The sequence below is a fragment of the Hydra vulgaris genome, chromosome 07 (genome assembly GCF_038396675.1).
Source record: "Hydra vulgaris chromosome 07, alternate assembly HydraT2T_AEP".
NCBI lineage: Eukaryota > Metazoa > Cnidaria > Hydrozoa > Anthoathecata > Hydridae > Hydra > Hydra vulgaris.
Window position 1 is genome coordinate 21,971,420 of NC_088926.1, and position 24,491 is coordinate 21,995,910.

Genomic DNA, 24,491 nt, shown 5'->3' on the forward strand with positions numbered 1-24,491 from the left:
TGCATAATATTATAAATGCAATACTTTATTTTGTTGCTTAAAATTTGGGGAGATGAGTCTCCTTAGCTATGGTGAGGGCAACTCACCTGTGAAAAGGATATATAAGATATAACATATAGGATTTCTCTAATATATCAGACAATTTCTTAAGTGAACCAGATTTTTGATAACCTAATCTATCTTTTTGATCTAGAGAAAAGTACTTTTTTTTGAAGATGGCTCAATAAAAATATCAATATCTGGACTTTGTTCTCGGTACACGGTACAAATTTAAATCAATAATAATTTAATACTGATCTTTTTAACATTTTTATTGTTTGTGAACTTTATAAACAAACATTATAAACAATGACATATATATATATATATATATATATATATATATATATATATATATATATATATATATATATATATATATATATATATATATATATATATATAAATCATTAAAATAGGTATATGGAATTAAACAGAAAATTACCACTTTTTTCAATTTCATAACTAACTGAAGTTTTGGTATGTATATATTCATGCAAATATCACAAACATGTTTTGTAGCAATGTTAAGATGAATCTTTTTTTAATCAAAGTCTCAACCAAGTAACATCTAGAGCCACTCAGTTATTCAGTAATTGAACCGTCACTTTTTTCAAAACATTGTCTCCACAAATAGTGACTCGTTTACCGTAGTTATACCATGTATATACCATAGATAAAATTATAAAATTAAAAACTTTTTTAAGTTTTTAAATGAAAATACATATGAATAACAAACAACATCTGTTTAAAATATTTTTCAATAAAATTATACTTATAGTTATAGATTGTAATTATTTGGTAATTGACTAGAAACTGGTTTGCTTCTTCTTAAAATTGTCAGTCTACGATCTCTAGGAAAATGTTGACCATTCCAATATGATTTTTCATCACTGAGAATCTCGTGTGTGAAATCGTAACGTAAATCATTGCTAAAAGATTTTTTAAAAACTATTCAAAATGTTATAAAGATAAAAACAGACTAAAAAAGTGAAAACTTTATACAAATTTAAAAATAAATTAGTTAACATTCAAAATAAGAAAACAAACTTTTTCTGTTTTATATGTACAACATTCAAGTTTAAAAAAAGCAATATTTTAAAAAAAAAGTTATATATATAAATAATAGCACATATGCATAATTAAAATGAATAATAGGATATATGAATAATAGCATATATGCATAATAAAAATGAAATCTTGTTGATATAGTATACTAAAGTCACATCAAGACTATTATAATTGTTACCTTTTTTATATAAAAATATAATTTTAACTATTAAATAATAAATAAAATACAAATACATAATTATAGATATTATTATATACATAATACATAATATTAACATTAAATTTTATGTGTTTTAATAAAATAATTTTACTTATTTTCTAAGCTTTACTTTTTATAAAGTAAAGCTTAGATTAGGGCAGTCACTGAAACTATTTATTGAACAGCATTCACATTATATAAAAAACAGTTATAGTGTCTTGAATAGATTTTGATGTAAAGCAAAATAAATTGACTAAGAAACAGGCATTGGTTAACGGTCATCGTTTAACTTGATTTAACGATTTAGCAGAAATGTCAAAATATTTTTGACAATAATATATTTTATAAAATTTTCTAATTGGTTTTATTTTAAAGAAAGAATAAAAGAATAACTTTCTTATTATAATTTTATAAGATTGTAATCGTGAGTTATCCTGTACTAATATTACTCAATAATTGATTATGAATTAAAATAAAGTAATTATGAATTCAGGTCATGTATTCCCCTACCTTGATTTTTAAAACTTTCAACTTTAAAACTTCTTAACTCCGAAATTTAAATCATAACAGATTTAAATTTCGGGTTTTCATATGAAACTATACTACTCAATTATGAATTAAATTCTGTAAATCTTAAGTAAAAATATTTTTTGAACGTTATTTTAAAAGGTCAAGTACCTTTCTTCCCTTACCATGATATGGCACCACTTACCGTAAACTATTCTTCATCTACTGCGAATAAAAAAAGGTGTATATATATATATATATATATATATTTATATATATATATATATACACATATATATATATTTTTTATTTTGTTCGCAAAATGGACAGAACAAAAAGTTCTGTCCATTTTCAGAACAAAATAAAAAATATGTTTTTGTGATATTACCTATTTGAAGGTAAATTGAACCAGTGCTCGTTTGATATCTTCTTCATTTCTGAATTTCTTGCCATTCAAAAAATTTTGTAAGGACAAAAATAAGTGGTAGTCGGAGGGCGCTAAGTCTGGGGAACATGGTAAATGCAATATAATTTCCCAGCCTAGCGTTGCAATTTTTCGAAGAGGCTCCAAAACAGCATGCAGCCTTGCATTATCATGATGCGGTATGATGTCCTTCCTATTGAACATCGACAGCCTTTTTTCTTAGATTTTTGTCTTTAAATTATCCGATTGCTGACAATACTTCTCCAAATTAAGCTTATTGTTCGGTTTTAAAAGCTCATAATGTATTGACTCTTGAATGTCCCACCATATACACAACATTCTCTTATTCAGAGTCAAATATGGTTTAGATGTGGAAAGGGTAGATTTTCCAAGTTCACAATGTTCGTTCCGGGTTCGTAAGTAATCCCCTTTTTATCCCCAGTTATTATCCTGTTCAGGAATGGCTTGGTTCTTTTCCTAGCAAATAGAGATGTGCATATGACAACTCGATCATCCAAATTCTTCTGACTTAATTCATGTGGCACCCATCTTGAATATTTCCATAATAAATCTATTGTTCAAATATGGTCTGAAATAGTTTGCTGAGCTGATTTAAGTGTTCTGCAATCTTAGATGTTGTCAGAAAAGCATCTTGTTCCAACATGTTCTTAATAATATTATTGTCAATCAAAGATGGACACCCAGAGTGTGACCGATCAGAAAGGTTGAAATCACCGTTTGGAACCATCTTCTACATGTCCTATAAGAAACAGTACCTTTATCAAACACTTTCAATAAATTTCTAAATGCTTCTGTAGCATTTTTTTCACGTTGAAATTTGTATAAAATACAGTGGCGTAAATTAACTTTATCAGAAGCCATGTTTACACAATCACTTTATAAAAAAGATAAATTAAAAATTACTTTGTTTGAGTTAATTTGCAAGGTATTAATACTTATAGTTTAAAGTATTAATACTTTAAACTATAAAAATATTAGGCCAAACATGCGTTAAATAAACATGTGTTAACCCATCAACAATTGCTTTATAGAAATGGACAGAACTTTCTAGTAGACCTAAGATATATATATATATATATATAATATATATATATATATATATATATATATATATATATATATCTTAACTTAATTAAAACATTAACTATGATATATTTACTAAATATAGGAAACATTGGAATTTAATTCTAAAAAAAATTTCCATCAATAGTTTTTTAAATAAGACTTGATTCAAATTTCAAATTCTTTCTTTCCACATTTATTTCTAATTTCTTCTGCAATAATGTTTATTTGAATATTTGAATTTAGTGGATCTGCTGTTGACTTACTTTTAATGGATTCATCAATTATTGATGAATAATAAAACTATATTTTGAAACTCACAGTGCCAACGTTTGTTTTCCACACTTTCTATTGTTAATTAGAACATTGTACGAGCGTTTAAAAGTACTTTAAAAAAATACTTCCTAAATAAAAACTAAGAAGTTTTATTGTTTAAACAAAATACTATTTTACTTTTATTTTTTTACAAATTTTATTTAAGAATTTATAGATAAAGAAATTGAACTAAATTTGTCAAAAAAAATACTTTGACAGGCCTAGTTAAGAAGCATTTTGCAGCTCACATTTTATGTATATTCTGTAGTTACGTTAAGATAAAACTCTTTTTATTTGGAATACTTAAATTATAAATAAATAATTATTGATAGGAAAAAATTTAAATATTGTTTATGTTTTTAAAGAAACAAATTGTTTCATAAAAAAAAAAATTAATTAAAAGACTTAAAATTGAATATGATTTTAAAAATTTTAATTTAGTTTTAAAGGAATGTAAAATAATAAAATGAATGTAAAGTTTAGTTTCAAAGGAATGTAAAATAGTTTTGCAATATTTGTTAAAGTTTTTTTCTTATTATCTGCCAACTAATTAATCATGCAAACACATAAGTCTCTCCACCATAAATCATCATAGATTATAAAATGCGAAAGCAAATTAAAAACTTTTTTTTAATAAAAATGCTTTCTTTAAAGAGAATTGTTTTTACAAATGTATTTAAAATTTTTTGTTTCTTGTTAAGGGGTTGTCAATAAATTATGTCACGCTATAGGGGTAGGGGAAAGGAAGGGGGGTGGGGTGCGATTTTGTGACGATTTGTTACGAGGGGGAGGGGGGCGTCTCAATTTTGTGACAACATTTTTTTTTTTTAAGTTTTAAATCTAGAGACTTTTTTTTAATTAAAAGAGTATTTGACCAAACCAAAACCCTCAGTTGATGTATCTACATGATTATTGTAAAATCAACTACGCTTAAATCTTATTTAGTCGATGTGAACACTCCGTTAACGTAATTAGATCCTGTTAATGGACTGTTACGGCTGTAACAGTCTATGTGCAGTGGATGTTCTTCACTTTGACTTAATATGGTCCAAGTGCAGAACTTTATTTAGTTGGTGCACAAAAGTGTGCAGCAACAAAAAAACAATCTTTGTTTATTAACTAAAAAAAAATAATAATAATTTTGATACTGAGAGACGAACCTGGAACCCTTGGATTACTAGCCTGAAGTTGAATCCATTTAGCCACGCTAATGCCTCACGTTCGCAGAAAATTGTACTTAAAAAATAATATTTATGTATGTATAATATCTTATTATGTATTATATATATTATATTTTACATGTATATATTTCGGAAGAATAGGTTTTTAAAATTGGTATCACGTTTAGGATAGCGATGTTAATTTATACAATTTTGCACAGAACTATTAGGACCAAAAAAAACATTAAACAGACTGATAAATACTAATTAATTAACTCAAAGAAGCTATGAGAATTATAGACATATTTAAAATCATTTTGTATTTTGTAAAATTCTGTACCCTCTATAAAAAAAATTTTTAATTTTTTTAGGGGAGGTAGGAGGGGGGACAAAGCTGTTGCATAATATTGGGGGGGGGGGGGGTCAATAAAGTGTTACGGATGTGCTACAAGGTTTATAACTGATAAAATCTATCTATAAATTGTTTATAATCTTTATTAAAAATATTACATTAAATATGTAAAAATTAAAATAAATAGATAAATTGTGATAAAGAAACAAAACATGTTAAGTATAAGGTTATTTTAAGTAAGTTATGAGGAAATATAATCTTTTTCAAATACCAAATTTATATTCTGTCAGTAACTTTTGTTAAACTAGTCTAAATAATTTTAACACAGTTAAAAATTAAGTTTAATCAAAATGCAGTACTTTAAAGTACTTTAAAAATATCAATAGTTTTCAGGCTCCTGTAATAAATAAGATATAAAAAATTACAACACATGAAAAGGGTTTTAAAGTATTTGTAAATTGTTTTTTTTACATTTGTCAATACTTTGTTGTTGTAAAAAAAAGCGTCTATTTTTTTACAAAATAATCGCTCAATTCAAGTGAAAAAACTAATGGTTTATATATAGACATGTGCTTTATTTAAAAGTAGAAAAGTGAATCTTATCAATAGTTTACAATATTATATTATATGCTTTATTTAAAAGTAGAAAAGTGAATTTTATCAATAGTTTACAATATTATATTCCTATAGGGAATAGTTTACAATATTCCTATAAGGAAAATAACTAGAATATGCGAGAACTCAGCTGAATGTGAAAATTTTTATAAAAATAGTGATGAGCAACTCATAAAGCCAGTGATCCACCGAAATTAATGAACTGGTTACTTTCAGTTGCCCTTCTGGTGACCAATCAAAAGTCCGAGTGTACACCCATGAATATTTTGATACAAAACAAAATTATTCAACAAGATTGGTACATTTTATCTGCAAATTTAAATTGACTACATACATTCCACCTTTTTTGTTTCATTGGCTCAAAAACTGACACATCTAATGGTTGTAAGATGAGTGTGGCATTTGGAAACAATGAAATCAAATGAATTTTTTCTGATGGGTAATACATTGTGAGTTCCTTAGACAGATGCAAGTACAAGATTTTACAAGAATTGTACAAGATTTCAAATATGGTACTAACACATTTGTAAAGTACTCATAAAATCAGTCGGAGGTCATCCAGCTGCTGTTGCTTCTACCGAGACCCCAACTGGGTGATGCAGCAGCAGCAACATTTTTTAACATTCAAGCATATTTATACAACGCTAAATGCGGATCAAATTTACCATTTGCATTTACACAATATAGAGTTGTAACGTTTTCTTCATTGCTATTGTTACATTCTTCATAAACATTACTTCCTCAAATGTCTATTACTTTTCTAGTTTTTGGAGCCAACTTAAAACTAGTTTCATCTAAGTTAAAAACAAGAGTTGAAACATTAACAGTTTTTACTTGCCATATCATCTTCAAATGGTGTTTTATACATAGTACTTTAATAACTTTTTGTACTTAATCAATAACTTTTTTGTCATAGCAAAACCCATACTAACGCACTGCATTAACCAATCAACCAATTCATTTTCACCGTTACTTATAGCTGTCACTGCTGGATGCAGTTGTACCTCTAAATACAATAACTTTTTCAGACTGTCAACTATATAATAAATATAAAAATAATTAACATAGTAATAATATAATCTGTGTACATTTTGCCTCTAACTACTGTCTTTGGTAAACGAACTATCATCGTTGCAAATATCATCAAAGGCGTTACTGTCAGAATTATCATTACCAATAGATTCAGGTGCAATACTAGCCTTCTTTGGTGCCCGACTAGGTATGCCTATTAGTCTGGCTTCTGCCTTGATTACTGCGCGTTTTGCATGCATTTGATCCCCTAGCGCCTCTGCTACCTTATGGAGGTTAATGCGTTTTTGCGATCTTAGCTGCAGAGAATCTTTAAAATATAACACGACTTGCATTGTATTCTTATTCATTATCATTTTCATTTGATATCATAAAAAAAATATAAAAAACATATTTAATGAATATTCTCCAAGGTTAAATTATCATAAATTTTTAATTTAGGTTAACCTTATTACTTTTGATTAGTTATTCACTTTCTTGGAGAAAAAAACACTAAAGTAAAATCATCCGAAAAAATGCTTCCATAAGCGGTAAGTGCTAACTAACAATTAAGTTTTTAAAATTATTTCACATTTTATAAAGAAAAAATAATTAATTTTTAGTCATAAAAACACTATGGGGTAAAAAATTTTCAAAAGACACAAAAAACACAAATCTGCACCCTACATCACCAAATATTCTGAAATTTGGCACAAATGTTTAGAGACATAACTTAGGAAAGACTGTAAGTTTATTATAAAATTCTTATCCGTATAGGATTTACAGCAATTTGAAGTTTGTTTGATTTTGACTGAAAAATGAGTGCCAAAAATGTCTTCGTTTATTATTACCTTTTTACAAGTTAATCAAGTAGGAAATTACCAGCTCAATAACTTTATTATTTTAATTAACTTTTTACAACAAAATTATAATGCATAAAAAAACCTTTTAAAAAATAAATACTCAATTTAAGTGATTTTATATATCTTTTTCATTCAGATTATTTATAAATTGTACAAAAAAAAAAAGATTAAAAAAAAGTATGGATAAGACATATTAGACTCAGCAAACTTGAAATTAGTTTAGTTATAATCATCTCTATTTCCTAAGAAAAACAATTTTTTCAAGTCGTCTTTGGCTCAATAGTAGTAAAGTCCTGTTTTTGTAGTCGATACTTCAACTTTGCAAATGATGTGGACATCTGGAGTCCAGCATTGGCTATCCATTGGTGGCCATTTAAACGACTGTGCAGGACCATTTGGACACATAAATTTGACAAGCACATCTTTTTCTTCTGGATTAATTTTTTCAATGACTCCTATCCACCACTTATGCTCATAGGAAACACAGGCATAATCACCTGGTACTAAGTTTACAGTTGTTACATGGATGTTTCCAAAGTCATAAATGAATTCAAAATCTTCATTAACACTGCATAGCTTTGCGCCTATCTAGACAAAATAGTAACATATGTATTTATTCCATTTTACTTATTTTGTTAAATATATTTTATTAAAGGTATTAAAAGAAAATTGTAAGCCCAAAATAAATAGATTTAGCAGAAAGACCAAAATCTTCAAGATAGAAACAAAGATTCAAAGTATTTTTGTAATTCTTTTATTGACCTGAACACCAATCTAAAGTATTCAATATTTTTTATTTGAGGTAGATTTATTTTAATATCATTGCTGACAACATCATTAATTTTATACACCATGTTCACACCATGCATCATATCATCTGAAACAATACAATAAGATTTGTGCTTGAGAAAACCTTCTTTTTTAAAATAAAAAATCACAAGATGAAGTGTAAGTTTGTCCAATGAAAACTTTGTACTTCATCCTCAACTACTAGAAATTACTAGAAATAATGCTGTTACATTCATATCTTCCTTTCTTGATCTCAGATATGATTCTTGACTCTTAGCTAAATACAATATAGGTGTAAGTTTTTTCAGTTTTTTACATACTAGTTAGATGTATTCAGTCACTGGCTCTTTATTATGTGTTGAGTTTGAACTATCTGTTGTTCTCCACTAATCAAATTCTACTTTATCATCATTTTCAAACTCTCCAATTAAATTATAAAGTTTTTCAACCAATCCATTCATAGTTGCTGAGCATCTTTCACATTTCAGCATCATACAGTCTTTATTAGTCATGTCACATACAATATAAGGTAGCAGTTCTTCATATGTCACACCAAGAGGATGTAAAAGTAGTTTTAAATTCTTATGTGTTCCTGAAGCACTAGCAGTAATACACCATTTTTGTCGCTATTTATGAAACCTTGAAAGCCCTATTTTTATTTCCCGGTTCATGGCTTTGAAGGCAACACATAATTCCTTTAACTTACATAAGAGCAAATGTTTTTGCATGTGAACATTTTTCTTATGCTAACATAGCCCTTTTTACCAGGCCTATGTAAGCATAAGAATATATGGCTATATTCATCATCTTCATAAAAAGACTTGATCAGTTGATCTGTTACATCAATAACTTTTCCTAATTTAGGATGAGGCATGGCTAAAATACCTTTTTCTAATGCTAACCTACAATGCAATGTTTCAAATACTTTTTTTTATTGACCAGTCAGTTAGAGCAAGCATTGTCAGTTGTATTTTTTGTAGATGTTGCTGACTCTGCAATTTTATTAGTTTAGCTTAGTAGTTATTTTATAACAACACCATCATGTTATCAAACAAGTTTGCTTTTTTCATATACTCATTACCGAAACTTGACTGTTCTTCAAAACTTTCTTCTGATATTTTAAGGGAACTGGCTACTTTTTTTTTTAATAGAAGTTGTTGATTTTTGTTTACTTTCTCTGATTTTATTTGACTTGTGCAATAGGAGATACTCCACCAGCTGTAAAGTGTTTATTTACACCCTCTTTTTATTTTAAATGGATGTTTCACTAACAATATCAAAATCTTCATACTTTTTATTTTCACTCATACTTTTTGATAAACGTTTCATAACCTTACTAGGACAGGTTGGACACAACTTTTTTCCAGGTATAAGATTTAAACCTACGGTTTCTGCTTTCAACACAGTATGCATTATAATCACACATAGAGATGCTGAAAAAAAAATGTAACTATATTACTTAAATACTTTAACATTAGTTATACTATTATTATAAATCAATGAACAAAAAACTTGTAAACAAATTACTAAGAATGAAATCCTATTACAAAAAACAAATCCTATTACAAAAAACTTATAAAAAATTATTAAGAATGGTATTACCCATTAAAATGTAAATATATGAACTTTTACAGTTTATAAATTCACCAAATATTGTTCAATATTTTGAGACAACTTACAACTTTTTGTGACAATACACATTTTGTGACAATACACATTTTGTGAACTTACAATATTTTGTGACACATACAACTTTTTTTTAAATCAATTGACTCAAAATTAGATAAAAAACAAATATAATTGTATTTAGTTCAATATGAAAATGACTTTAATATCAAAGTGCTAACTTATTTATTTTTTTTAAATTGCTTCAGAAAAATCCAAAACATCAATAACTCCTGAGCAAAACATAAGGTCGAAACAAAATTGGTTCATAAAGTAGATATATGTCTAATCTTTATGAAAATTAAAACCAAAAATTTTTTCTATCAGATTTTTTCTAGAGCTAAAGTTGTCAATGCTCTTTTTTATTGTCATTAGTTAGTGCGTTTTGTAGATCTTAAAATAAACTATATTTTGTTGTTTTGAGAGAAACAAATCTACAACTTTCAGATTAAACAGGTTTTAAACTCCTTTGGTACCAAATTTTAGCTTTGCAAAATCACTACAAGCACTTTATAAGGGTAATAGTAAACGGACACATTTCTGGCACTTCCCCCCCCCCCCTCTCACTTTTCAGTCAAAATCTAAACTTTAAGTTATTGTAATTTTTCAAGGGATAAAAATTTTTCAAAAAAAATTCACAATCTTTCCTAACTTACATCTTTACACATTTGTGCCAAATTTCAGCGAATTTGGTGATGTAGCAAATGCAACCCCTTGTTTTTTGAAAAATTTTTACTCCATGAGAACTTTTTGAAAACATTTCTTAAGAATGCAAAAAAAAATTGTTTACAGATAAAAAACATCTCCAAACTTTAAAATAAAATCTTATTCTAAATAAATTATTACAAAAATAAATAAAAAATTTATAAAACAATACAAAAGATATAATTTTTATAGAATACCATGAAATTTTTTTTTAATTTTGCAAAAATCATGGTAGGGGCTTTCTCACAATGACATGAATCTAGTCAACTTTTTGTTAAAATGTTGACTGTTTCTTATAAAAGATTTTAATGAAAGACTCTAATATAGTTAAACTAAGAGAATGTTTATTATTTTAATGAACATTCAAAAAACAACCAAGATTTGTCAATGTGATAATCGTCAATTTGACATTAAAATTGGCAACTGTAATTGGGATGTAAATAATGCAAAGTAAAAATTCTAAATTTTAAAAGCTTTAACAAAAAAATAACTTATTAAAAGCAAACTGTTGTTTTAGGAGGCTGCTTGATTTAAATGTCTGATTTCATTTTAAAATTCAGCTCACGCACTCAATTAAAACTAAAATTACTGCTTTATTGAAAGACAAAAAAAAAAAGAGCTTTACAATATTTAACTATTCTGCAAGACAATGGGGCTTAAACATAAGAGGTCCTCAAACTAATTTTTCTCCAATCATTCTTGTACATATTAATAAAAGACATTAATAATGTTACTTTATAATTAGCGCAAAAAAATGTGAAAGTAATTAAGAATATAAAGAATTAATGATCTTTAAACTTTTATTATGTGATCATTTAAGGAATTTATCCAAAACAACCATCATATTTGAAAATATAGTATCAAGAATTTACAGATGGTCTAACTTTTTAAAATATTTGGTGTTTTTTTCTTGAGGCTCTTTGACTAAATAAAACAGATAAGTACTTGCAAACATTTATTTTTTCAATAAAATTTGATAAATTTGGTTAAAACATAACAAATTGGAATAAACCTAATAATTTAATACAATAGAGAATTAAAAAAAATGTTTAAACCTCATCACATAAAGACAATATCGTGGCATGAGAACATCAATGGATAATTCTGAATTTGATGAATTCACAAAACGCATCACTGCAGAAGAGAGTAAACATAACCCAGCAATTTTAGAACCGCAAAACTAAAATAAAACGATTAAGTAGCTTAAACAAATAGTTTTAAATAAAGCATTTAAAACAATTGGTAGTGTTGGTACAAATGGTAGTGTCGGTACAAATGGTAGTGTTGGTACAATTGGTAGTGCTATAATACAAAATGAAATATTAAATAAAACATCTGGTATATATTAAAAAATAAAATGTGTAGTTTATACATTAGCTATTTTAAATAAAAGATTTTTGTATGATGATTTATACATTAGCTATTTTAAATACAAGATGTGTTGTATAGAATACAACCCATTAGTTATTACATAACTTTCTCTAATATATATATAAAGAGCCTTTTAATTAAGTAAGGCCAATACAGGATTTTAAAAAAAAAAAATCATTTTTAAAATATTTTTTTAAGTCTTATGTGTTTTAATTTTTATAGAAACTATGAATATAAAACAATTTTTTTTTAAATGGTAAAAAGTTGGTCAGTTATAATTAAGTTTAAGTTTAGAAAAACACTGAAGTTTTGATCATTTAAGTTTTAATCGATCCTAGCGTCAAATTTAAATTTTTTATCATTTTGAATTATCACTTTGAACAGCTTTTAACTTTTAATTCACAACATGTAAGAAAAAAAAAATTGAAAAAATTGCATTAAGGTATAACTTACTTTAACACTATCTGTGTGAGGCTTTATATATCTGAAAAAAATCAAACAGAATTATTTCTATATCCTGAATCATAGTGAACTTTTTTAAGTTCTCCTAATAATATATTTGTCATGACTAAATTTATTATAAATTATATTTTTATCCCTGAGTATATAATAATTTATAAATAAACCAAAAGAATTTAGTGTGTAGACAAGTTACTCTGTTGCACTAATTTTAATTTTAAAAAATTACTTAGTTGATATGACAACAAAAAAAGCAGGGACAAAAATCAAAAAAAAAAACTCTTGTATTGAATTATTGAATTGTACTATTTAAAAAAAGCCTAGCAATTTTAAGTCTTTATCTTTATATTTTCTAGACTGCCATTTTACATAATGACTCTTGGTTCTATTCAAATCGACTAAGTTTGTACTAAAATACTACTAAGTCTAGTAAAATATTAGAGTATTAACAGTGCCTTGATACACATAAGCAGTATCCCTGTTAGTATTTTTTTGCTGATTGTTTCTGATTCGACTCCAACAAGGCTGCAAGCAACCACCATTAAGTTGGGAATACTAGAAAAGAGTAGAAGTTACTAGAAAAAAAGAGTTACTAGAAAAAAAGAACAGAGTTACTAGAAAAAAAGAACAGAGTTATAGAGCAAGGAAATGGTTGACAGAACACTTGAAAAACTAAGTTTGTAGTGCGGGGAAAAAAATTAGACAAACAAAAGTTTTTAGAGCATCCAGGGACAAATACAGTAAACAATTGAGACTTCACTGAATGGCGAGTCAAGCGAGAATGAATTTTAGTTAATGGAACTAGAAATAATAACCTTTGAGCAGCAACCATGATGTAGAAAAGAGAAAGAGATACAACTTTGCAACATTCGGAAAGAGGCTCAAGCTTAGCAGATAGAGCGGGTCTAACTATGTATACAGTGCATTTTTGGTCCTTGTCTAGAAGAAAAAGAAAATCATTAGAAGAACCAGCCCAAATATGACAACAGTTTTAGTTGCCAAGCTTTAGCCTCAGTCTTTTTGTTGTATGATCTTATTTTTAATTTTCTAAAATACGACCATTAATAGCTTCTTAAGCCACCAATCACCTCTTGTTTTACCAAAAAAAATCAAACTTTATGTGATTTGTCATTTCTCCAAGTTGCAACATTTTACGATTAATGTTCTTTCATTATCAAAAGAATTAACATCAATACTTAGGAATTCTTTTGTCTTCTTGCTTTTGCCTCATACAAACTACAGGTTTTAAGTCTGTTGTCAGCCATTATTTTTGTTTTTTAACTGTTTCTGTTAACTCCCAACTTAAATAGTGGTTGCATGCAATCTTGCAGGTAGTGATTTTACTTAAAAAAACGGTTTGAAATCAATAATCCTGTATCCTAATTGTGCTGATTTTTGTCCTGAAATTAAATCTAAAATCTTCACATTTTTGAAGCTTCTAAAAACCAGTTAAATATCAGGTTTGTAGCAAGCTTTTTTTATTGAGATAGGTAACTTTCAGACATGGAGCACACTCCAATAATTTATAAGTTTATGTTTATGTCAAATAAGGAACATTTGTAAAAAATTAAAATGACCCCTCAATTTTGAGGAGGCTGTAAACTTTGCAGTCATAAAAATCGAAGACTTAAAGATTTTTGTTTTAAATTTGAATATAAATTTAGTTATAAATAATAAAAAAAAATTTTTATAAACTCGTTGCTCTCACAATAAGGACAGGGGGGGGGAAGAGTTTAGGGCTTTATTTGTTCCCAGGCTCCGGTCATCTCAATTTTTTACAAATGTTCCTTATTTGACATAAACATAAACTTATAAATGTTTGGAGTGTGCTCCATGTCTGAAAGTTACCTCAAACAACAAAAAAAGCTTGCTATGGGCCTGAATATAGTGATTTTACAAATTACAAAACTAGAGTCTTTTAGAGAAATTTCATCTTTGAAAACAATAACCATTTCTGCTAGTTGGAACTGTTACGAACATGTTTGTTTAGTGTCGAATTATTACAAAAGATGTTACTGAATTGACAATAACAACAAAACAAAAAGCAATATATTTACAAGAGATATAGATGTTTTACATAGGCATGTTATAAAATACAAAAAAAATGAGCAACTATAAGCAGAAAAAACTAGTACACATAAAAAAAGATTGCTATTATATTTATATTATATTTCATATTTATATTATATTTCATCTAAACCTTTTATCACCAAAGATAAAATTATTGTTTCTATTGATGTAACAAGAAGTATTTAAATTTAGTTTTGAGAACATATTTTTTAATATTGCAAAAAAAGACTTTTTTTATTTTGGAAGTTCATTATTGTCTATTAATGCAGAGTGTGTAAAGAAATGTTTATTGTGAAATTATATATTATATGTTTTCATGCTTAGTGCACTACAAATTTTTGTAGAGGCGCATTAAAAAAGAACAAAACAATACCCATTTTTTGCTAAATCAAGCACATGAGTAAACGGTTGCATGGAATCAATATCATCTCCAAAAACTTTATTTGCTATACGATCTAGGATTAACTGGCATTCTTTGGACCAGATTGTCTTTTCAACTTCTCTAAAACCTTCAATGGCCTAATAAAAAAAAGGCAGCATTATTTATATTATTGCCACCATTACACAATATACATACAAATAAGCATTGAATATTCAAATACAAGTATTAGATATAGCAGTGAACATATTTATATATATATCAAACCTTCCCAGGAAGCGCGTGCAGTTGCACGCCTTGTAGGTCCACACTTAAAGTAACTTTTTTAAACAATTTGACCACATTTTTATTTAGTAAGCACTTTAAGAATTCGCTGCAAAATAAAGCGATAAGAAACTAGAAAATAAATCCGCAATACTTGAAGAAAAAAACCGAAGAGTATACAAAATAAAAAATCTAAATAAAATAAGCTAAAAAAAATTTAATAATAAAAAAAGAAAACCGTAGTCACAAAAATAATATACCTAAATATTTACTGTTTTTGTTTCCTTATTTTTAGAGTGTTGTTTTCCACTACCAAAATTAATACAAGTCAAGGAAAAAAGTAGATAAGAATATAACAAAAATAAAGATACTTTTTGATATACAATTTTTTCGCAACTTTTTTCAGTCAATATATAAAGGAAATACTTTATAAATTGCGCTAGAAACATGAACAATTTTTAAATTTGTTTTTCAAACATTTTTGCTGAACTTCACTGTTTTTATCAATGCACAGGAAAGCGAAAAAACTAATTGCTATTTATTTGTAAAAAAAAAAAAATTTTTAATGAATTTTAGTGCTTTGGTTGAATGCATTTAAATAAAGTAAAAGACAGCACACTTGATGACCTTTTGGTATGCATTTTATACCTGAAAAAAAAAAGTATCATTTTGGATGATGTACAATTGTTTGATCAATACTGTTCTCTTAAACCATTTGTGCAAGGCAAAACTGAGCAGCCTTTTGGAAAAACCCTTGCATGAATATTGGGTTTTATTTTTTAAAACTTGTACAAATACAAGTTGCTTCTCAGAGATTCTTAAAGTTTGTAAAGTATTCTTCTGTATCCCAGGACACAAAAGAAATATTGAAAGAGTTTTCTTGTTGATTAATGCTTGATGGAGAAAGGAAAGGAACAGACTTTTAGTTGACTCTGTAAAGGGTATGGTTCTCATCAAGTATAATTTAAAGAATCTTACCTTTGAACAGTTTTATAAATAAAATATTGGTAACAAAATCTTATGCGTAAAATTGGCTCCTCCAAGAAATATGATATTTGACATATATATTATTGTAAATAATTTAATATATTATAACACAGTATACCTGAACGCTGCATTCTTTTTTTTAATTGAAAAATATTAATTTCAATTGTAATTTGGAGAAAAGTACCAGAGTTTGCAACAATTTGATAAATAGATACGTAGCCTGGAAAAAAAACATGTAAAAGATAATTTAAAAACTCGTTTTTATGTTTATTGTTGTTGCAACAATTTTGATACTTTTCCGTTTTTATTATTATTAAATAATAATTTATAATATTGGCAAATTACCCAGTGTCTTTGTGTACTGTAACATATATTGTTCTTATATAACTTTAACCGATATTATGCTTTGTTGTTTATTCTCATCCAGTGTCAGTAATGTGGCGAGAGGGTCAAAGTTTTGGCCTCTCTTCCCCACTATAAAAAAAGCCAATAGGGCACAATGTCAAAAATCTTCCATTAGGTATTACTAAAATAAGGTATGTCCTCCTTTTGGCTTTTTATGTCCTCCTTTAGGCAATCATGCATCTGGCAACCCTATATAGATTAGATTTTCCTTAAACACTAATATGAGCATGCAACAGGCACTAGAGCTTTATCCCTTTCTAAAGTTGGTCCAGATAAGCCAATGTAGTTGTTTGGCTCATAAGTTTTTACTTATGGTTTTTGTTATTTCTTTAGTATATGATGGTCTTAAATTAATAAAATAGATTTTTTTACTTGTGGCTTTAGTTTTTTTATGTTTCTTTTTTTAATTATACCCACTATGCAATATAGTTGTGCTTACTGTGCTTACCACACTTAAAAAGTGTTAATATACTTTGGGGGAAAATATTATTGGAAATATATGGAACCCACCATGCCATTGAGTGACTTGGGGCATGACATTTTTTTAGGAGTTTACACTTTTCTATGGTATTTTTTGTTTAAACAAATATTTTCTTCTCTCAATGTAACATGGGGAATAAAAACTAACATAAAAGTATTTTCAGCCATATCCCTAATATTGATATATCAGTTCAAAATTATTATTTTTAAATGCTTTTACCTTCCCCGAGGTTTCCCCGAGCCACTACAGTTGAGGAGGTTACTTAATTGTGGTTACAACCTTCTATTAACTCTTTCACTTGAACCTTTACAAACAGTTTTCTAAACATAACCTAACATAAAATGAGCTTTGTAGCACAAATAAAATTAGAATAAACAGAGTCTGATGCTTGTTTACTATAAAAGACAAATTCATGAAAAACTTTCTGAGTATTTGATAATTTAACTTGCTGGTCAATGTCATGCTCTTCAGCGTGATTTTTAAGATATTTTAAATCTTATTCAATATTTTCTTATAAATTAAATGCTCATGACTCTTTTGCAGATATATATACAAAATTAACAACAGAGGAGTATAAAAATACATAAAAATTAATTTGAACTTTTTATAGTTATTTTAAAACAAAACCAAAAAACTCTAATTACTTATTTTAAAACATATCTTTTTAATTATTATTTTTATTATCAATTAAATAATTTCTAATTTAAAACTAATTAATTCTAAATTAACGCGCAAATTTTTCGGACCTTTAGTAAAATTATTTTTTCCTATAACTTTTTTTCTCATTTATAATCTTAAATTACCTGGTGTTTAAAAAAACAATTGAAAATATGTAAGCTTTGACTGAACAGTCAAAATAATAACATTATTTTTGCAGTAGTAAACTTATTGTTGTTATTTTTATTAATTTATGCGATATGATAAATTGACCATTTAATTAAAACCAAGGTTCAAGGTTTTTACCAGAAATATTTATAATTGCAATTCCTGATCACTTAATTTGAGTCTTGAAAATTAGTATTAAATCCAACTTAAAATCCACGTCAAGATATACTATTTTGTCTTATACCAATCTATATTACTTATAAATAATAAATAATGTGTATTCTAAGCAGTCAATTTAACAAATTTGATTTTTTAATCTTTTAATTTAAAGTATTTAATAAACATTGTTTTTCAATTTTAGAAATTAACGAGAATATAATAAATTTTAATGAGATCTCTCAACATTACAGAAGGAAGATAGGACTCTATTATTCTAATGCCATGACTTGCTAATAATGATTTATGTAAGTTGATTACTACAAGAGTTGTCGAACATTGATTGCCATTGAATTCTACTTCATGCATTGGACTCCTATGGACACCCAATTTATTTGACCAGTCAGTAAGCTTTAAAAAAGCAAGTATTTTATTCAAGATAGTGTTCAAGTGATCAAAAAGACAGTTGGTACTTCTAAGAACCATGTACAATTCCAAGAACCATGACAGACAGGAAATCAAGAAAAAGTGTGTCATCTGGGAAGATCAAAAAGATGTTCATGCAAATTTTGTTTGAGCTACTTAAAGTTTTTTTTTTTTTTTATATGAATGAACTCCAAGAGCTACTTATTAGTTTTAGACATTTAACTTTTGGGATTCGACATTATCCCAAGTGTTTGTAACTGTCTAGTCAAATCTGGCTTTCTAAAGTCACTCTTTGAAGTTTCATACAAGGGCATAGATATGTGTGAAGCAGCAAAGCCTTATCTAAAAATCACATCAGCTAATTTTATGTCTACAGCTACTGTGACAGCATTTTTTACAAGAGCACATTTGAAAACTTAAAACTAAAAAACTAAAATTTGTTTTAAGTTAACATTAGATTCATTTAAAGATTGAACAATAGCTAAAATTATGAGTTTCTTTGTGCCAGAATCTTGAAAAGATTGAGAACAAGCCCCTTTAAAATAGCCACACAAAAAAAAGTTATATTCTTGGTTATTTATAATTAATCATTCATACACAATCTTAGAAAGTCTCTTTCATCAATTCCTACTTTGATCATATACTCATTTGGGGAAATATATGTTTCTCAAGAATATGGTCAATTAATCCAGAAATATTATAGCAATACACTAATGCACATTGTGCTTTCTCATTTGATTATCAACTAAAGGTAAACCAAAAAGCATTTCATGCCTGTATTTATAAATTAAATAAGATTTTTTAATCTGAATTTAATTTTAAATCTGAATTAATTTCTAAACTCAGACATGAAAAAATGTACCTTTTAAAAAATTATATAAAAAAATGACTAAACTAAAACTATCCTAAATCTTAAGAATTCTTTTCATGATTAATTTTTTAATTTTAATGCAGTTGATGCAACTTCCTGGCTGCATAATAACTACAGTTACTACATTATTAATTATGATCCCCAATTTTCTACAAAATATTTTGTTTATAATTTGAACTATTTGATGTTTAGACAATCTTCCTGAACCTACTGATCCAGAAACAAGTTGTTGAAAAAAAAAAAATAATAAGTATTTTTACTAATTTATTATTGCTCTGTTCTTTAAGAACATTGAGCACTCTATTTATAGAACACACTAGCATAATTTATATATATATATATATATAAATATATATATATATATACATATATATATATATATATATATAAATATACATGTATATATATATATATATATATATATTTATATTTATATATATATATATATATATATATATATATATATATATATATATATATATATATATATATATATATATATATATACATATATATATATATATCAAGCCTTCCCGGATAGCGTGTGCGGCCGCACGCCTTGTTCATCCACGTTTGAAGTAATTTTTTAAGACAACATGACCACCTTTTTATAAAGTAAGCATTTTAAGAATTGGCGGCAAAATAAAGCTAAGAAACTAGAGAATACAGCAATACTCAAAGAAAAGAACCGAAGACGAAATAGAAAATCTAAATAAAATGAGCTAAAAAAATTGAATATTAAAAAAAGAAAATTCTTGCCAAAAAAATAAATAATACTTAAATATTTTACTTTTTTTGTTTACTTATTTTTAGGGTGTTTGTTATTTTCCACTACCAAAATTGATACAAGTCGAGGAAAAAAGTAGATAAGAATATAACGAAAAAAAAAGGTTTTTTTTTAAATACAATTTTTTTGCAACTTTTTTCAGTCATTATATTAAGGAAATGGGTCAAATCATTATATTTCAACCAATGGCCTGTGGCTCACCATCTCTGATTTTTCTGATTTTTACATATTGTTATGTGCATCATGTAGACCCCTCCCCCCCCCTGACTCATTAAGGTGAGGGGGAGGAGGGAAGGGGGTTTGGGGTGGCACCAATCAAAGGGGGAAGAAGGGCAACCAACTTACAAAGATATAAGCATTCATTTTCTAGCATGAAGCATACATAACTCATTTTCTAATGAATATATAGTTAAAGCCATTAGATCTTAATTGCATTTTTTCATGCTTTTACCGTAAGATTCAAATTTTGATAGTAACTATCAAAAATGTGTGCGAGATTTTCCAGCAAATATATAATGTAATGGTCTTAAAAGCGAATTAACAAAAGTTAATTATATTATTAAAAATTAGTTGAATTTGATTGGTGCCACCCCAAAACCCCTCCCCCTCACCTTAGTAAGTAGGAGGGGAGAGGTCCAGACCAAATAAACACCACTGATTACTTATAACAAAATAGAATTTAAAAAAGTAATGGTTTCATTTTGAAAGTAATTTAGATATTAAGTACCTAAATATCTAAATTAATTTAGAGACCTTTATTTGAACCATAATGAAGGTTACTAAAAAGATACTGCCCCCTTTATTTGTGCCCCTATCTATTATAAAGACCAGATCAAGGAGAGGACAACCAAATATATCTTTCCTTTTATTAAGAAATGACTTATAATTAGTTTTACCCTTTACATAGACCAGTTGGCAGATTAGAGGGGCACTGGTTTCTAGTAACACATACAACCGTTAATGATTGAAAAAAAGGGAAATTTAAAAATGGTGGCATTTTTGGTGTGGATTTGACAAGTTTAAAATGTTTGCATTTTCAGATAGTTGGGTCTAATGGTCTTATATGCTGTTAATCTTAGATCAAAACAAAGTGGTAGAAAAATTTACAAGCATCTCAAAATGGCTGAAAATTGGACTTTTTAGGCGAGTGGACAGTTTGCTTTTAGATATATTTAAGTTCTAAACTGCAACAAGCTGCCTATATTTTGCCTGTTTATTGCAGACAGTAGTAGCTAATCAGAAAACCTATCTGTAAAGACTTGTAGGTGAATAGAATAATGCTACAGCTAGTTTCATTTTGGCATATTTTAGCAATTTTATGATTCTTTCCAAAGTTGAGGAGGTCATAATTTTTTTCTAATTTAACACAAGTTAATAAAAACCACTTTTTTAAAGAGAGAACTATCCAATAAATAGTTCTAGAAAAAATGAGACACTTGTTGAAAGTGATAAAAAAAGTTATACAGCTCTAAAATAGTCTGTTTTGACCATTTGTAAATCAAGAGGGGCCACTGTGTCATGCTTCTAAGGCTATAATTTCCAACTGCATTAAAATTTTGCTGGAAAAGTACACCAAAAATAACAATAACAAAAAAATAAAAAATGAAACTTGCAATGAAAGATATCTTTTATGTTATATTTGCATAAATCATAAAAAAGGATAACTAAATTTTATAAAATTTATAATTATATTTTATTCACTAATGCAAAAGTTTAGTTTACAAAAACAAAATTTATTAATTCAAAAAAAAAATTGTTAATATACAAACACAAAACCAATCAGATATTTAAATTCCCCGCCTAAAATACTTGCTACCCTCATGCAATGAACAAATCTCACTCAGCCTCTTAAATGCCTTTGTTGCTTATATAAATTAATTAATTAATAACATATTTAAACAAAAAATCTTTTAACTAACATTCTATTTGACAGAACTTGAATGCTCAGGATAAAACAAGTTGAATAATTTAATTTAACATTCATAAAACATAAAATTATTTTAATTCTTACTAAGAATATAACACAGCAAAAAAAAAAAAGGTTGTTTTTTGCTTTTTTATTCGCCAGCTGACAAATACCTAAATTTGCAATTTTAAAGATATTATTTTTGAGTTATTATAGTTTTTATTTTAAATTAATACTCTTACATAAATTAAGTATATAAATTTTTGTATAACTATTCTTATAAATTTATACTTTTATGTTCTCAGGTAAAAATAAAGTTTTCAATAAAAATTTGGCGCCTTTGAAGCCTCGGTGCGGTCGATGCATTTTGTCCACGCATGAGCATTTTATTTTAGACAACTTGGTCATGGCTGTTTGCAAGTTTTATTAAAAGGGTTGAGAAAAAAAAATTAAAAATAATAAGTTATACGCATGTATAGCTTATTTGGATAAGGTGGTAACTTCATACATAGAAAAATCTCACCACTATCCATTTTTATAATTGTTTTACTTTAAAATACCACTAGTCATATTATTGATTTGTAACTATTTGTCTTTTTTTTGTATATAAAAAATCTTTTTGTTGTATGTTTTTGAATGGTACATATCTCTTCACATTCATATTTCTTATACCATTTAAACCTTTCAATGTACTTTTTAAATAAGGTGCGCATATAAATACATAGTTTTTGAGCTTCAATTAGGTAATGTCATCTACACATTTTTCACATAGCCTTAAATGTTTCATATTACCTTTCTATTCCTGTACATTTTTTAGTAGAAGGAAGGGGGCGAGTAAAAACAAAAATAAAATTGTAAGTGTATGAACCACAGACATTACGTGTCTGAAGTGAATGCCTTATCCAAATAAGCTATATGTGCATATACTAGTCAACAAATAAATATAATTGTATAATAAAAAAAAGTTAAACATAAAATGGAATTCATATAGGGACAATATATACTTGTTACATTATATTTTTGCTTTCTCTTTTAAAAAAACAAATAAAAGAAAAGAAAATCATTGTTTTCAATGTCAACTAAACATTTTTTTTTTTTTTTTTTTTTGCTTTGCCTTATCCAATTTCGTTGCTGAAAATAACAACCACCCTATAGGAACAAAAATAAAAACAGTACACAAATTATCTAAATTATTAATTTTTTTTTATTTTAATTTAAATTTATTTCTATTTCCTATTTTGTTAGTTTTGCTTTCTTTGTTTTTGAAATTTTGTTTTTTCCACAATGCCTAATATAATAAAAGCCTGTACATATATATACCAAGGTTGATTTAGTCATAATATGAATCATCATAATAACAAAAAAAAAAAATGTTAATGTACACTTAACATCATCTCATGGGTTTTCGGTCAAAAATAATCAATACTCATTGTAATGGGTTTTTATTTACTGTTTATCTCTAGACATTATGACTAGCTTTACATACAATATGTCTGATTTTTATGTGAAGAAACTTGTTTATAAATGAATTTTCTTTTTAGAAAATGCGTATAAAACATTTTTAAAAAAGAAAATTATATGTAATAATGATTATAGTATTAATTATATAAAAATACACACAAAAAGTACATATAATGCTCATAAATAACATATAACAAGTTTATAAAGCAAACATTTTTTTTATAGTTTATTAGCACACTGTGTTGATGATGATTCAAAATATGTGCTTTAGTCTAAACTTTGAAATATAAAACTATTTTTTTGACTTTATGAAAGAACAATAGAGAAATAATAGTATTGCTCAAGTAAAAGCAATTTAGAAAAGAGATGACAGGGATACTTTCATCTATATGAAAACAATATTTTGAAAATAAGCCATAATAGAAAACTACTATTGTTTGTTACATGTTACTCTAAAATGTAACAAACAAATACAAATTAACTTACCCCGTCCCAGTGTCCATACTCATACTTTTTTCTTCTAAATGATAAAGAAACTTCTTTTTCAAAATGATTTTCTTCTTCTTCTGTTATAAATCTTTCATATATTTTTAAACAATTCTGTAATACTTGTTCAATTTTAGATGTTTCAATAGAATTATTTGCTTTTATCACAGAAAACTTAAATGCTGTATTAGGAATCTCTACAACGTCAGATTTAAATCTGATACGACTTTTTAAAAGACAAAAACATTCTGTGGTTAATGGAAATCTTAATAATTTCATGTCTAGTATTGCAAAAAATGGATGTGATATTCTTCGTAAATTTTATTATTATTATTTTTTTACTCTTATAACTACTAGTATTA

At 26.7% G+C, this 24,491-nt stretch overlaps 1 protein-coding gene across 2 annotated transcripts; it reads right to left on the reverse strand.

Annotated features, from left to right (window-relative positions):
• Window positions 1-782: 782 nt before the first annotated feature.
• Window positions 783-24,491, reverse strand: LOC136082346 (alpha-ketoglutarate-dependent dioxygenase alkB homolog 7, mitochondrial-like). 2 transcript variants are annotated; one of them, XM_065801354.1, is made up of 5 exons: window positions 24,130-24,491; window positions 15,069-15,214; window positions 12,620-12,650; window positions 11,851-11,975; window positions 783-971 (listed from the first exon to the last, which is right to left on the reverse strand). In XM_065801354.1, exons 1-5 carry the CDS (start codon window positions 24,406-24,408, stop codon window positions 821-823), a joined length of 732 nt encoding a protein of 243 aa, XP_065657426.1. In that variant the 5' UTR covers window positions 24,409-24,491; the 3' UTR covers window positions 783-820. The 2 variants fall into 2 exon arrangements, with proteins under 2 accessions (XP_065657426.1, XP_065657427.1); XM_065801355.1 differs by lacking the exon at window positions 783-971 and adding an exon at window positions 2,815-3,000 and having other exon boundaries at window positions 24,130-24,478.